This window comes from Podarcis raffonei, chromosome 2 (genome assembly GCF_027172205.1).
Source record: "Podarcis raffonei isolate rPodRaf1 chromosome 2, rPodRaf1.pri, whole genome shotgun sequence".
Taxonomy (NCBI): domain Eukaryota; kingdom Metazoa; phylum Chordata; class Lepidosauria; order Squamata; family Lacertidae; genus Podarcis; species Podarcis raffonei.
This window is the reverse complement of record NC_070603.1, coordinates 72,833,555-72,847,652: the sequence shown is the minus strand read 5'-3', so window position 1 is coordinate 72,847,652 and position 14,098 is coordinate 72,833,555. Positions and strand designations below refer to the sequence as shown.

The following is a 14,098-nucleotide window of genomic DNA, read 5'->3' as shown; positions in this document are numbered from 1 at the left end:
AACCTTTGGCTTCGTTTCTCGTTCTCACCCTTTCCACGAAATGCATGCTGCCTTTTACTCGGCAGGGCGACGCCATTAAAGTGAACGGAATGGATTTCACGTGCGACTAAAAATGCTGAAGCGAGGGCTGCGCCCCTCCGCCAACCCCGCACCCAGGAGGGCGGGCTCCCTATTCCTGCAGGCACGTGCCAATGCTTTCGGTCAAAAAATTTTGCCAAGCACAAGTTACCGTGACGAGGCAAAGCAAACAGGAGGAGGAGACCCTGTGGTGACGCCGCCACTCCGTAGAGCGGCCAGACCAGCTTCCTCATCTGCTCGCCAACGACCATTGCGCTTTGGGCCGCAAGAGCCGCGCCCTGCCCGGCCGCGCTCTTTCCTCGCAGCCGGGACACCTCCTAAGCCCCCGCCTCCCAGGTGCCTCTTTGTCCCGCCCCTCCCGCACTCCCGCGATTCCCTGCGCGGATCCCGCATCCCGATGCATGCTGGGATTCGCAGTCCTCTCGCCGCGGGCAGCGCCCGCCGCGCGCGAGGGCCGAGCCTCCATTTCCCGGCGTGCCCCGCGCAGCTCATAGAACAGCCACGCGTGCGCAGCCGTGCTGTTTGTTTGCGTCTGAGCGGAGCCCTGCCGAGGAGCGGAGTGCTGGCCTGGAAGAGGGAAGTGGCGGCGAGAAGGCTCCTGGGAGTCGGCCTCAATCAGAGCGGCCGAGGCTCCGGCTTCCGGCGGCGAGCAGGCCGAAGCGAGGCCTTCCCTGAGCGGCCCTCGCCCCCGCCGGCGGGCTGAATGGGGCTTGCGAAGGGCTCGGCTGCGGGAGGGAGCGAGCTGCGCCTCCGCTTTGGCCGTCCCGTGAGCTCCGGAGCGAGCGCCTCTCTCGCTCCGCTCCGCTAAGGGGCCCGCCCTCGACTGGGCCGCGCGAGGGTGCTGCGAGGAGAGGGTGCAGCGGTCCCCGCTCGGAAGCAAAGGAAAGTGGGGCGCGGCGGCTGCCGGTGTTTCCCATTTGGGACGAGGCCGGATAAAAGGAGAACGCCTTTCCTTCCTCCTCCTCCATACAGAGCGGCCTGTGGCTTAATCAGCTGTCGCCTCCGTTTGGGCGATCCGTGGAAGGCGGCGATGGAATCGACCGCGAATCCGTGCTAAAGAAAAGAAGGGGTTTTCCGGGGCACCACCAACGCCTTAACGCCTCGCCCCTAAAGCGAAGACTCTTGGACCTCGGACCCTGACGCGTGGGGCAGGGCTTGTGGGTATAAAGATGAACAGATACCTCCCAGTAGCTCGGCAACACTTCTTGGCTGCTCTGGCCAGCACCAGTGTCGTGGTGAAGTCCATATGTGCCATCGTCATCTTGCTCTACTTTCTCTCCTTTGCTGTGGACACTGTGTATGGGCTCGGGGTGACGCCTGGGTTTCTCTTCCCACCCAACTTTTGGATTTGGACATTAGCAACCCACAGTGTGGTGGAAAAACACATCTGGGATGTAGGTGTGAGCCTGGCTACTATAGTGGTGGCAGGGAGGCTGCTGGAGCCACTATGGGGAGCCCTGGAGCTCTTGATCTTCTTTGCAGTGGTGAATGTATCAGTGGGGCTCTTGGGGGCCTTTGCTTATCTTCTCACCTATATGGCATCATTCAATCTGTCTTACCTGTTTACCGTTCGCATCTATGGCATGTTGGGCTTCCTTGGTGGGGTCTTGGTGGCTCTCAAACAGACCATGGGTGACAGTACTGTCTTGAAGGTACCTCAGGTGCGGATGAAGGTTGTTCCCATGCTTTTGCTCCTGATCCTGGCAGTTCTGAGATTGACCACCCTCATCGAAAGCAATGTCTTGGCCTCTTATGGTTTTGGAGTCCTCTCCAGTTGGATATATCTCCGTTTTTACCAGAGGCACAGCCGAGGACGTGGTGATATGTCAGACCACTTTGCATTTGCCACATTTTTCCCTGAGATCCTACAACCAGTGGTTGGCTTGCTAGCCAACCTTGTGCACAGCGTCTTGGTCAAAGTGAAAGTCTGTCGAAAAACAGTGAAACGTTATGATGTTGGTGCCCCTTCATCTATTACTATCAGCTTACCAGGAACAGATCCTCAGGATGCTGAACGGAGAAGGTAATATTCCTGCAATATAAAACTTTTTGGAGACTACTTATGTTCACTGTTGAACATTGGTGAGAAGGAAATGGAGGAAGTCATCTAATTCAATATTTTAAAAGTGTCTTCTATATTGCTGGTACTCCATTTGTGCCTATCGGGATCTTTAAAAAAAATCAAAATCTGGGGATTCAAGATTTTTTGAAGCTCAGTGTGCTTGTTCTGTCTTTGTATAGGAGTAGCCCAGTTGTAGTCAGCAGGCTGATGTACAGTGGTACATCACGTTACATACGCTTCAGGTTACATACGCTTCAGGTTACTGACTCCGCTAACCCAGAAATAGTACCTCAGGTTAAGAACTTTGCTTCAGGATGAGAACAGAAATCGTGCTCTGGCGGCGCGGCAGTGGCAGGAGGCCCCATTAGCTAAAGTGATGCTTCAGGTTAAGAACGGACCTCCGGAACGAATTAAGTACTTAACCCGTGGTACCACTGTATAACATCAAACAAAACAATCCAGAATAAAACAAATTCAAGCTTCAAGGAAAATATTTCAGGTCCTTCTCTAAGTGACATTTTGCTTTCCCCAATCACCAACCTGGCATCCAGAGATCTCCACGTGGTCGCAGTTGGACCCAAGCCAAGATGCACCTGTTGCCTGGCTAGTTTCTAACACTGTTTGTGGTGTATTTTCGGATTTTCTAAAATCTGCTACAGACAACCCCTGCATTTCCACAGCACCATGTTGTTTCTGCAGTATGTAAAAGGGAGACAAGTATGCAAGTACATGGGGGAAACTAAACATGGGGACCTCAAACTATCAACTCCCGTCTTCACGCTTCCCATCTGTTTGCATACATATCTGAAGTGACATGAAGGAATTGTACCAGACAAGTGTTCCCTGCAGGGACAGCCCAGCACGTACTGTTTGCTGAATCACTGGGTGCACAAGGACATCCTAAGTACAGTGGTACCTCGGGTTAAGTACTTAATTCATTCCGGAGGTCCGTTCTTAACCTGAAACTGTTCGTAACCTGAAGCATCATTTTAGCTAATGGGGGCTCCTGCTGCCGCTGCGCTGCCGGAAAATGATTTCTGTTCTCATCCTGAAGCAAAGTTCTTAACCTGAGGTACTATTTCTGGGTTAGCGGAGTCTGTAACCTGAAGTGTATGTAACCTGAAGCGTATGTTACCCGAGGTACCACTGTAATGTGTAGTAAACTCCTTTGAATTTCATTCTTTAGAATATAAAGCAGTATAGAAATTTAAGTGATAATAATAAATAAATAAATAAATAAATAAATAAATAAATAAATAAATAATTCAACTGGGAAAAGGAGCCTAGACATTCCATTGTGGTGTCCGTAACCTACATTTATATATCAGAAATTCTAACACTGACAGCAAATATACTAACGAGTTAAGACCCATGAAAAGAAGTTGCATTAATTTTTTCTTTCTGCACAGAATCCATACAAAAACATTTAATCCACCCAAATACTTGTTTTTTTAAAAAAAGCAAAAATCTTTAAAAAGTCAAGACTATTAATATTTAGTTGTTATAATAAGTATATTAATGAGTATTTAGATGCTCTTCTAGTAAACGTAGGTGTAATTAAGGAGTGTGAGAATAGCACTGCTGCTGAAATAAAAACAATAAAATTTACTCCTGTCAAACTGAAGAGCTTAGCAGTGCAGTTCTGAGTTTCTACATTTACCTAGGAGTAAGTCCCGCCATAGGATTGCAGCCAGCTTGTCCTTTGCCAGTGGTGCTGCGTATTGACACTTAAGGGTAAAGGTAAAGGTACCCCTGCCCGTACGGGCCAGTCGTGTCCGACTCTAGGGTTGTGCGCCCATCTCACTTAAGAGGCCGGGGGCCAGCGCTGTCCGGAGACACTTCCGGGTCACGTGACCAGTGTGACGAAGCTGCTCTGGCGAGCCAGCACCAGCGCAGCACACAGAAACGCCGTTTACCTTCCCGCTTTAAAGCGGTACCTATTTATCTACTTGCACTTAGGGGTGCTTTCGAACTGCTAGGTGGGGAGGACCTGGGACCAAAAGACGGGAGCTCACCCCGTCGCGGGGATTTGAACCGCCGACAATGCTATCGGCAAGTCCTAGGCACTGAGGTTTTACCCACAGCGCCACCCGCGTCCCAATTGACACTTAAAGCTTAGTTCAATTGTAGAGTAGTCATGTTTTTGTAGTCACACTAACTCCAAGAACGTTTCTTTGAAAAAGAAATTCTAAGATTTGTTTTTGGTTCATAAACAACCAAAAACTCTTCTTTACAAACTACCTTGTTAAACCCTGCCAGTGAGTATCCAACTTAAAATCTTATTGTGCTTTTCACAGATTACTGGCATAAATTTTTAAGAATGCAAAAGTGTATGTATACTTTTTCTTGCTTTAGTCCTGTTTGAAGATTGTAGTAATCTGGAAATTTAGTTGTCTAAAGCAAGTCAGCAATTTCAGTAATTGCCACACCTATATATGTCTCTTGCTTTTAACTTAGTTTCGCATTTCCAAATGAAAGAGCTGAAAGAATCTGATGATGAAAGTCATTATTGTGCACTTTACACCATCAAAATGCAGAACTCTGAATGTCTGGAGCAAATTGGATGATTAAGTTAAGTTGTCAGGCAGTTAATAGCACTGTGTAGATATAACTGTGCAGTGTGTTCCACTAATACAGCTTTCAGCAGTGTTCAGCTCTGAAGCATTTTTAACAAAGCTAGGTGTGATTTTTAACTGTATTGCCTAAAATATAGGTGTTAAAATCACCTAGTACAACATTGTGCTAATGCTTTGAGCCAAGTATTGTCCCAATTACATATGCAGAAGATCTATTGTGTCTGTTAAAGGCTTGCCAGCTTTCTTCAGCTTAGGAGAAGCTTATCCCACATGTCCCAGTGGCATGCTTGGAGCTCTGCTTGGCACAAAGGAAGCCTTGCTCGCACAGGAGCTCCAGGCAGAATGGATATGACAAATCCCTTACTATTTTCTTCTAGGAAGGCAAAGACTCCACATGTATTCACTTTGTGCTAGTAAAATATTCACCTCATGAATGGGAATATTCTGTAAGATAGGGACGCTCCAAATATTGTTGGCCTCAAACTCTCCATCAGCGCCCCCAGCCAGCATGGCCAGTGCTCAGGAATGATGGACACTGCAGGTCAGCAATCCCTGGAGGGCCCAAGGTTGGCCACCCCTGTTTTTTTAGGTGTTCAGCATGCATATTGGAACAATTGAATGATGACTATCTGATTATGATGAGCAATTTGGTGCAGATCTAAATAATTATTTGATTGTATCAAAGGCAGAAGTAGATAGGACCCAGCAACAGACTACCTCTTCTCTGAATATCAAGGTTATCTCTGAATATCAAGGTTAAGTGCTGGTACATCTGAGAACTTGTAGCTGTACATATACTGGTAGAATCCAGCTCCTGTCAGCCCCAAACAGCATGACTAATGGACAGGGGTGACAGAATTTAGAGGCCAGTGACATCTGGAGGTCACAGGTTCCCCATGCCGTTGAAGGTTATCAAAATAGCTGAATGTAGCCTTGACTGCTGTTTTTAGGTGAAAATGAGGAAATACAACATTTCTAAAATGGTTGTTGTTGGCATCCGTCTGTATCGAGAAACAATGGAATGGACCTCCAGGGGTGAAGTAAAACCACTGCGTTAGCAGAACCGAAGTGACCTCCCCAGGCCTCAAGCCTGGAAAGTGTGTATGGTGGTCCTGGGCTGCTCAGATAACAAGACCCCCCTCTTGGCCTCGCTGATGTGGTCCAAAATGAAGCAGAGCAATGTTTGGTACCAGCATGGCTGCAGGAGTTGCCAGAAAGAGGCATACGAGGAACCATCCAACAGTCTTAGGGACTTCCTCCAGATTTGTGTAGGGTTTACTCCTGAGTTTTTTCATCTCCTGGAGATAGCCCACAAGGCAGCAGAGGTTTAGAATCAGAGTTTTCCTTCTCATAGATGTTTTGCCTTCCCAGGTTGACAAGCCCCATCTGCCTATCACTTCCCTCTACAGCATGTGTAGAAACTGCCTTCTTGACCACTCATCTGCTCTATCCACTGGAGCCTGTCTCTGCATGCAAAGGAAGTCCCTAACTCACTAAGGGTTTGAGACACATCAGCTACCCTTATCTGGTTTAGCCAGCCAGTCAAAGTCATTTCCTGGTGTGTGGCCGCTGTCGCATGCTGACAGTTTCTAGGAGCCACAGGTGAGAGTTGAGTGCAGGATGGGGACCAAAGGTGGACCAGCTGCCCCAGAAGGAGCACGATGTGTGTGGCAGTTTGACTTCACCCCAGAGACACATTCCATTGTCTCTCATGACAGACAGGTGCCAACAACAACAAAATCCCTGATTGCAACGGCACATCATTGCATGCTGTTGCTCACAGAGTCCTTTCCACTTCCACTCTCAATGCACATGATTGGGGTTGTGCTTTCTATCCTTGGAGGGTTGGCCAAGGGTGTCTGTGGCCTTCCCAGCCTTAGAGGGTCTCTGAAAATACCCCCCTCTTGATATATGGCACTTAATATGCAAACTAACCTGCATTCACTATGGATCATTTTCTCATCCTGTAGACAACTGGCCCTGAAGGCACTGAATGAGCGGTTGAAGCGTGTAGAAGATCAGTCGTCGTGGCCCAGCATGGAGGATGAAGAAGAAGAAAACATCAAGGCTGATACTCCATTGCTACCCGAGAAGAGCCGGGACTCTGTCACTGCAGGGAAAGCAGGCAGCCAGGAGTCCAGCCTCATTACCTTTGAGGATGCCCCCTCTCAGTTGTGACCATGAGGCACCTGCCCTTCTCTTCTATGTGTCCCTGTATGCCAGAGCTGCTAATGATCCTTCACATGTCCTTCCTCACAGTGCTGCCTGTTCTGCAGGAAGCAAAACACTGTGCTTGCTGGCCCTGAGGGAGACCACACGTCCCTTCGCCACGCTTGGCTGGTGCCAAGTCCCAGGACTCATGGTGAAAACTGTTTGCACAGATCTGGGATTTGGGCTCAGAATTGGCAGGCCAGAGGGAGAGCTGCATCTCTTCAGCCCAATAAGGAGCGTTCATCTGAATAAAGCAACCTGCAAAATCTCCAACAAGTAGTTGCCATTGTGGCTATTATCACATGTATGTGTGTGCGTGTTTGGCTCCTTCTGGCTGGCAGTTCCAGTCAACCTGTGTGGGGCCCTGGCTTGCCCAGCCTGGCTCCTGTTTTTGAGCTATAACTGGTAGACCACTGTATAAGCCCACCAGGGCATCCCAGAGCAAGCTCAGCAAGCAACACAGCACTTTCCCCTCTTGATTTTATTTTACCTTGGCAGCATTGGTTGTCAAAACAACTCTGCAACTCCTCCTTTTCCTTTCAGAGTTGGCTTTGTTGTTGATTAAATGAGCAAGCACTTTAAACAAATGCTTTGCTGTATTAACCCTCCCTCCTTACAGATTTGGTAGCCCTGAGGAGCTCTGCCAAAACAATTTGCTGGGTTAGGCATTCGCAGAACCAGCAGCTTAAAGCCTTTTTAATAACAGCATAGCCACCCGGTCCACCTCTTGAATTCTTGACAGTGATGGCTTTAGGGATAAAGAGCAGGTTGCTACTAGTATGTGGACTACCTTGTGGAAAAGCATTATCTCAGATTTTCCATAAGACTCAGAGGGAATTAATTTCATTTCTGTTCTTTAGCCTTTGGTTGTTCTTCATTTTCCTTTTGCAGTGATTCAAATGACAAAGCTGCTTTGTCCTAGGTGGGTTGCCCATACATTCACAGGATGTTGGAATGAACTCCTTGCTACAGTAGAATATATGTTGCTGGTTCTGTTTTATTTTAAAAGGTGCTTTTTGTGGGACCCTTGACATTTCTTCTGATGCCTGCTTTTTCTCTTTGGTTAGATCATTATTAGCCTCTTCCTCTCCTCTGGGATGAGATGCTTTTTCTTCCCTTTCTTTTTTTTGTGGGTTGGCAAGGCCTAATGTTTTGCCTTGACACCCAACCCCAAAGTATCCAAAGGGTACACCTCACCCAGCTGGAGGACTGGGTGAGGGGACACTTAGCAGAACAGGAAGAGAGTGTGAGACAATGTTGTGATAATTTTTTTAAAGGACCACAAGGTTTTGTCAACCAGGTAATGAAACACAATTTCAGTATCAATAAACAGTTCTTTTGAAGAATGCTTCTTGATTGGCTTTGTAAACCTTCCTTTGTATATGACCATGTAAGCCTCCTAGTTGGAGACGTTTCCAAATGTTGGGGTCTTGTCTTCTTTTGTGGGCTCACTCAAGACAGCTTTACAGTTGAAGAACACAGACACAAGGCTGAAAAGGCTTTCAACCAATTTAGGGAAGTGATTAGCTTTACTGGCATAAAAGTCACTTCACTTCTGAAGGCTTGACTTTTGACATCTTTTCAGGTAACTTCTAAGTCTTATTATATTTCTGTCCTGCTTTTGTCTAGGATGTTGTTTTTTTCTCACCCCTTTTCACCCCTGCAGCATCCATGTAAGGTACCACTATGCAGTAATGAGTGGCCCAGGTTTGCCCAATGAGCTTCAAGAGACAGACTGGGGATTTCAGGCCTGATTTCTGCAAAACTCTTTAACTGAGTACTTAAACCTGCTCAGGAGGCACTTCTACTAAGAGCTGCTTCACACAATATGAATTTCCTTTACCAAAAGGAAATCTCACCTGGCAAGTTGCTGTGAAAGGCAGTTGCAGGGCATGGACTAAATGACCCTCAGAGTGGCTGGAGAAACCCAGCCAGATGGGCGGGGTATCAATAATAAATTATTATAATAATGGTCCCTTCCAACTCTACAATTTTATGATTCTACTGGGTGCTTTACAACACCACCCTGATAGTCCTAACTGTAAGCCTTGTATCATAAATGTTGGTCGTAACTTGCAAACAACCATGATTTGTAATTTCCAAATCGTGTGTCTCATCCTGGAACAAGGATACAATACCAGGGACCTGTGCCAACAGACAGCATTAACAGTAGCCACTGTTGCACGGAAGCTGATTGATAGCCAGCTACTGGAGACACAGCACTAACAAAGGTTCTAAGGAATCGCTACTTAAATTCATACCCTTGCATTCAGTATGTGGAAAGGTTTTATAGCCTGTGGTGGGTTGTTAATAAGAATTAGAATTCATATACCGCCCTATACCTGGAGATCTCGTTCCTGTTAGGGAGATGTTTTGTGAGTAAATAAGATTGGGTGGGGTTGTAGTACAGCAGAGGATAGTGAATGCAGCATCCTGGGATGTATGTGGAAGGTCGTCTGTGGACTCAGCTGAGCTTTCAGGAAAGGAATCCCATAGGGATAACCTGCAGTCCTTATATACTGGGTCTTCCTTACTTAGGAAGTAAAAGGCATTTTCCTTTTTTTTTTTTAAAGGGAGATAGCAGGCTGTCGAAAGCCAGTACAATCAAAGTAAACAATGTTGGGCTAGATGACCCAATAAGGCCAGTTGGATGCTTCAGTGATTTGTGCTAGCCAGGTGCCTTGGTGTAGTACTAAGTCATTCTTCTGAAGAGCATACTGGGCCCTTGCAAGTTAGGTAGAGCACTGGTCTAAAGGCCAAATGATTCATGTCAATCACAGATACACAGAGCTAGTTCCTGTAGGATCCTTCTTTATAGCTCTTTTTCTGATTTTCTCTGTTTAAAAGAAATATTGCTGGTGCAAAATATCCACCTATAAATTCTCACTATCAGGAGAGGTATACAATAGTTGGAAGTTTTCCTAAAACTGTTGCAACGGGAGTCAAATGTACCTCTTTTCTCTACAGCGTACAATCCTGCCTTGTAGGTGGAATTTAACTTTATACCCATTCATAATATTTGGTCCTATAGAAATTTATGAGAGACTTCTGAACTGCTGGTACTGCATCAGCTTTAGGTGTCACTGTTCTATCCATTATATACTTTTTGGCTGCCAAGACATGCTGTCTAAAATCACAGGAGGGAAGCACTAAGTCCACTAGGCCTTGTTAGTTTCATAACTAAATTCTGGGCTGCTGTGAAAGAATTTTTGGCACCAAGAGGTATTTTCAAGCTGCCCATTGACTCCTTGCAGTTTACTTCACCCCAGTAACAACTTTAGGAAGTTGAGGAACAGGGAGCTTTACTATTAGCACCGTATTAAAGGAGCAGCTGCAGAATCACTCTGGATTCAATTATGCTTTCAAATAGCAATTAGGCTCTACTTGTTGTTTTACTATCATCCTGGTGCACCCTGAAGGCATTGGATAATTTTGCCAACACCAGAGGCTTCCCATAACAGCTCTTTTCTACCCAGGGGCAGAAATAATTGTTAAATCTCTGCTATCCTTTACTGTTGTAGTGCCACCTATTGGTAATAATCAGTATGACAATTACTGGTAATGAACACATTCATAGAACCGTAAGAGTTGGAGGGAGTCTTGTAGGCCATCTAGGCCAATCCCTGCTCAGCATTGGAAATCCTGAGCTACAGCATCCAAAAGATGATTGCCCAGCCTTTGCCTGAAGACTTCCAATGAGGGAGAGCCCATCAACCTCAGCAACTGATTTCACTGTCATTAAAAGAGCTTTTCTAACATTCGGCTGCAATAAGCCCTCCCCCAACTTGCTTATTAGATCTAGTCCTGTCCTCTGGGATTGCAAGGAACAAGTATTTTCCCTTTTCTGTGTAACTGACCTTTGGGTATTTGAAAAGTGCTATCATTAAAGATGCCAGTTCTTCCATTCCTTCCTCATGAGACTGGCTTTCCACCCCACTAGCCATCTTTGGTGTATTCTTCTGAACCTGTTCCAATTTGCCTATGCAGCACCCAGAACTGTAGACAGTACTTTAGATGAGGTCTGACTAGGGCAGAATAAAATTGTTATTAACAGATGTGATGCCAGCAAGAAAAAGCAATGTTATCTGCAGATACCAGGTATCTCATGAACTCTGAGGATATCTCATCTTAGTGGATCAGAAGGGAGCAAAAACAAATAAAAAGGCAACATGCCAGAGCTACTACAGGTGTTCAAAAGCTTTATTTAATAGAGCACTCTTGATTACCTTTCTTTGATCAAGCTCAATGATGGGTACACCTGCCTGGCAGATATACTCATCACAAACAGTCCAGTGCAAACAACGATCTTCGTTGGTGCAGTTTCAGATTTGGCAGAACGCTTGATGTTTCAGTAACAGCAATATATATTTCAGCCAAATCAATCCATGTAACTGGTGAAAATGAAGCATTCCTGCTGACATAATGCCTGTCGCAGTTGACATTGAAAGGACTGGTATCGCAATAAAAGGTGTGGGGACCATGGGCTCCATAGAAAAGATAACCAGGTACTCTAGTCCATAAAAATGTAGCATTTTTACATAATACATTATGGCAAACTATATGTTGAAGCAAATGACGCTGCACGGGACATCTAAGGTACATACCACTGGAAGATGAAAACAATGGGACTTCAATTAGTCACATTCTTTCATAGGTTTCAAAGAGCTTTAGTCATGATTAACTTTATCTAGGTCGGGGCCAGTGTCTTATCTCCTTGCAACCATGGTGCTTCTTCCAATCCCATTAAGCAAGGGGCCTAGCTTTGCCCATTTTCTCATTCTTTGCTAAGGCAGTCATTCTCTCTTCTTCCCAGGCAGCAAAACAAAGACTCCTTTCCTTGATTTAGTCCCACAGCTGGTGGGAACCTTTGTATGCACTTTGGTTGAAGCCACTTAAACATGCTGCAAGCAAACCAAATCTGGAAGTCAGCTGTTCGCTAATGATAAAAAAGCAACTGGGTTTCATCCTTGCCTTGGAACTGCAAGAGATTAAGTACCATCAGCCCATCTAGAAGCTTTTCTGAGTGCCTCAACATTCCTGTGTAGAAAGCATTTCCACACAGAGATTGTATGTAGATCAACACAAGTGTTGATCACACGTTACATTTGTGCAGAAAATGTCATGTATCGGCAAACAGTGCCAAGTCTGAAAAAAGAAGAGCGCTTATCTGTATTTCAGTGCTCTGCTTCCATGTTCCTGTTCACAGGATCGTCTCTGTTAAATACTGTGACTCATGAGAAATCAAATGCTGGGAGTTTTGGTCTAAGAGCTACAAAAGAAGACAGCCATGCAGATACTATTCTAACCTCTGTGCTTGGATCAGTGGGTAACCTTTGGAAATCAGGGCTCCCTTTTGCTTACCTAGCCATAAAATGAAGCTACTATTCATCTACCATAACGCAAGAGTGAATGGAAATTCTGTACACCTAGAAGGGAAAGGACTGAGCAGGTTTCTTCTCCACCTTGAGAGGGCATAAATACATTTGCCGGGCTGTAAGCTTCCCTCTATCAGGAATAGTTTCAGGTAATAATGTGGTCTTGTGGTATACCAGTCCAGGTATAGGATAAAAGATTATGAGAACCTATACCACTAGGCCAGAAGTTCAAAGAGAAATTCCTAAGCTTACATAGTATTGTGCTTTTGTCCGTGAAGCTTTCCCATGAACAGTGCACGCGTCAACCTGAAAGGAGGAACCCAGAAGTTATCAGTGCAAAGAAGGGAACAGAGACTTGGTTATACCATTCTTGAAAGCCTTTCTCAAGTTCAGTGTACCATATGCTCATGTAACTTTTGCCTGCCTCACATCTTTCCATCAGGGAAGAGGAGGAGGAGAATCCATCACTGTGCTGCCCCTCTTCTTCCTGGTTCTCAGTGTTTGCCTGTTATTTTCTAGGCAGCAGTTGCTCTCAAAATGGCTGCTGTTATAGCAGCTGACCAAAGAAAAGGCCACAGTAACTACTGAGGGCCAGAGTGGCGACAGAAGGGAGGACACAGTAGCAATTTCTTCCTTTCCCCCAACTTCCACACAAACACAAGGCAAGCACAGACCCTACAATGCAGTCCAGAGTAGCAGGGGACTAAGCCACATTGAACTGAGTGGTGAAGACATGGAATGACAGGACTTCTAAGAGAGTAAAAAAAAAAAACACAGGAGAGAAGGTGGGGTAGTGAAGGAGTTGCAGCCCTCAGAATATTATAACAGTGGAAGGAAATGGCAAGTATCTCCTAACGTTTGTCTAGATCTAAGACAGGTTGTACAAAATGCTCTACATGTCAACCACCATCTCTTCACATCAAATTGTCTCTGGAAAACACCAATGGCTAATGGATCCACATCTGAGCCACTTCACTATTTCAGGAAGTGAAGTTACTCAGCCAGTCTAACACATATAGTTGATCAGGTTTGGTTTTTAAACTGTTTATGTAAATCCCCCTGAGAGCTTCAGCTACAAGGCTATGAACAGATAAAGCAGCAGTAATAATAATTTACACTTACATGCTAACATGCACTTTGAATCCTGCTGGGGAGAAAACCTGCTAGATAAGATAAGATAAGATAAGATAAGATAAGATAAATTTATTGTCATTGTCCATATATACACAGTATACACAACAGGGGTGATCTGGTGTTCTTGAGCATTAAAAAATGAGAAGTCTTAGGCCCTCTGTCCTCCCTTGCCACTTTCTGGTTGTAGAGTCTCCATACAAGACAGCTTTGTTTTTAAAGCACATAATATGTTTAGATCCTGCCTAGCTCAAATTACCTTGTCATTTCTAATACAGCTTAGAGCACTGCACAGTCAGGACAGATTTTTTTAGACAGAAACTCAGGCCGTTACAACTGTGTTAGAGAGAGATCAGCCCTTCCCTTATTCAGAGTGTTAAAAGGTTCAATCTGATACCGAAACCAGGACATCTGAACCCCAAACAGTTTACCAAGAGAAAGTATATTAAAACAGCTGAGGTGTGTGTGTCTGTATGCAAGAAGGACGTCAGCAGCTACCTGAATCAAGAACGACCTAAGCAATACTTGGTGTTCTTTCACAGGGAGGCACCAGCAGAGTGCAACTGGGCTACTTAGCACTGGCCATATTTCCAGAGGTATTTTGACAGAGAAGAGAAAATGCTACATGGACACTCTGGCACCAAAAGGAAGCTGGTTCAACAGGA

At 45.5% G+C, this 14,098-nt stretch overlaps 1 protein-coding gene across 1 annotated transcript; it reads left to right on the top strand.

The window, feature by feature from the left end:
- Positions 1-554: 554 nt before the first annotated feature.
- On the top strand, positions 555-7,036 carry TMEM115 (transmembrane protein 115). Its single transcript, XM_053377442.1, has 2 exons — positions 555-2,101; positions 6,687-7,036. The coding sequence occupies exons 1-2, from the start codon at positions 1,248-1,250 to the stop codon at positions 6,892-6,894; spliced, it is 1,062 nt and encodes a 353-aa protein (XP_053233417.1). The 5' UTR covers positions 555-1,247; the 3' UTR covers positions 6,895-7,036.
- Positions 7,037-14,098: the final 7,062 nt, after the last annotated feature.

Coding starts and splice junctions, on each gene's coding strand:
- TMEM115 (XM_053377442.1), top strand. CDS start 1,248: ATGAACAGATACCTCCCAGTAGCTCGGCAACACTTCTTGGCTGCTCTG. Junction 2,102..6,686: donor CAGGATGCTGAACGGAGAAG/GTAATATTCCTG, acceptor CTCATCCTGTAG/ACAACTGGCCCTGAAGGCAC.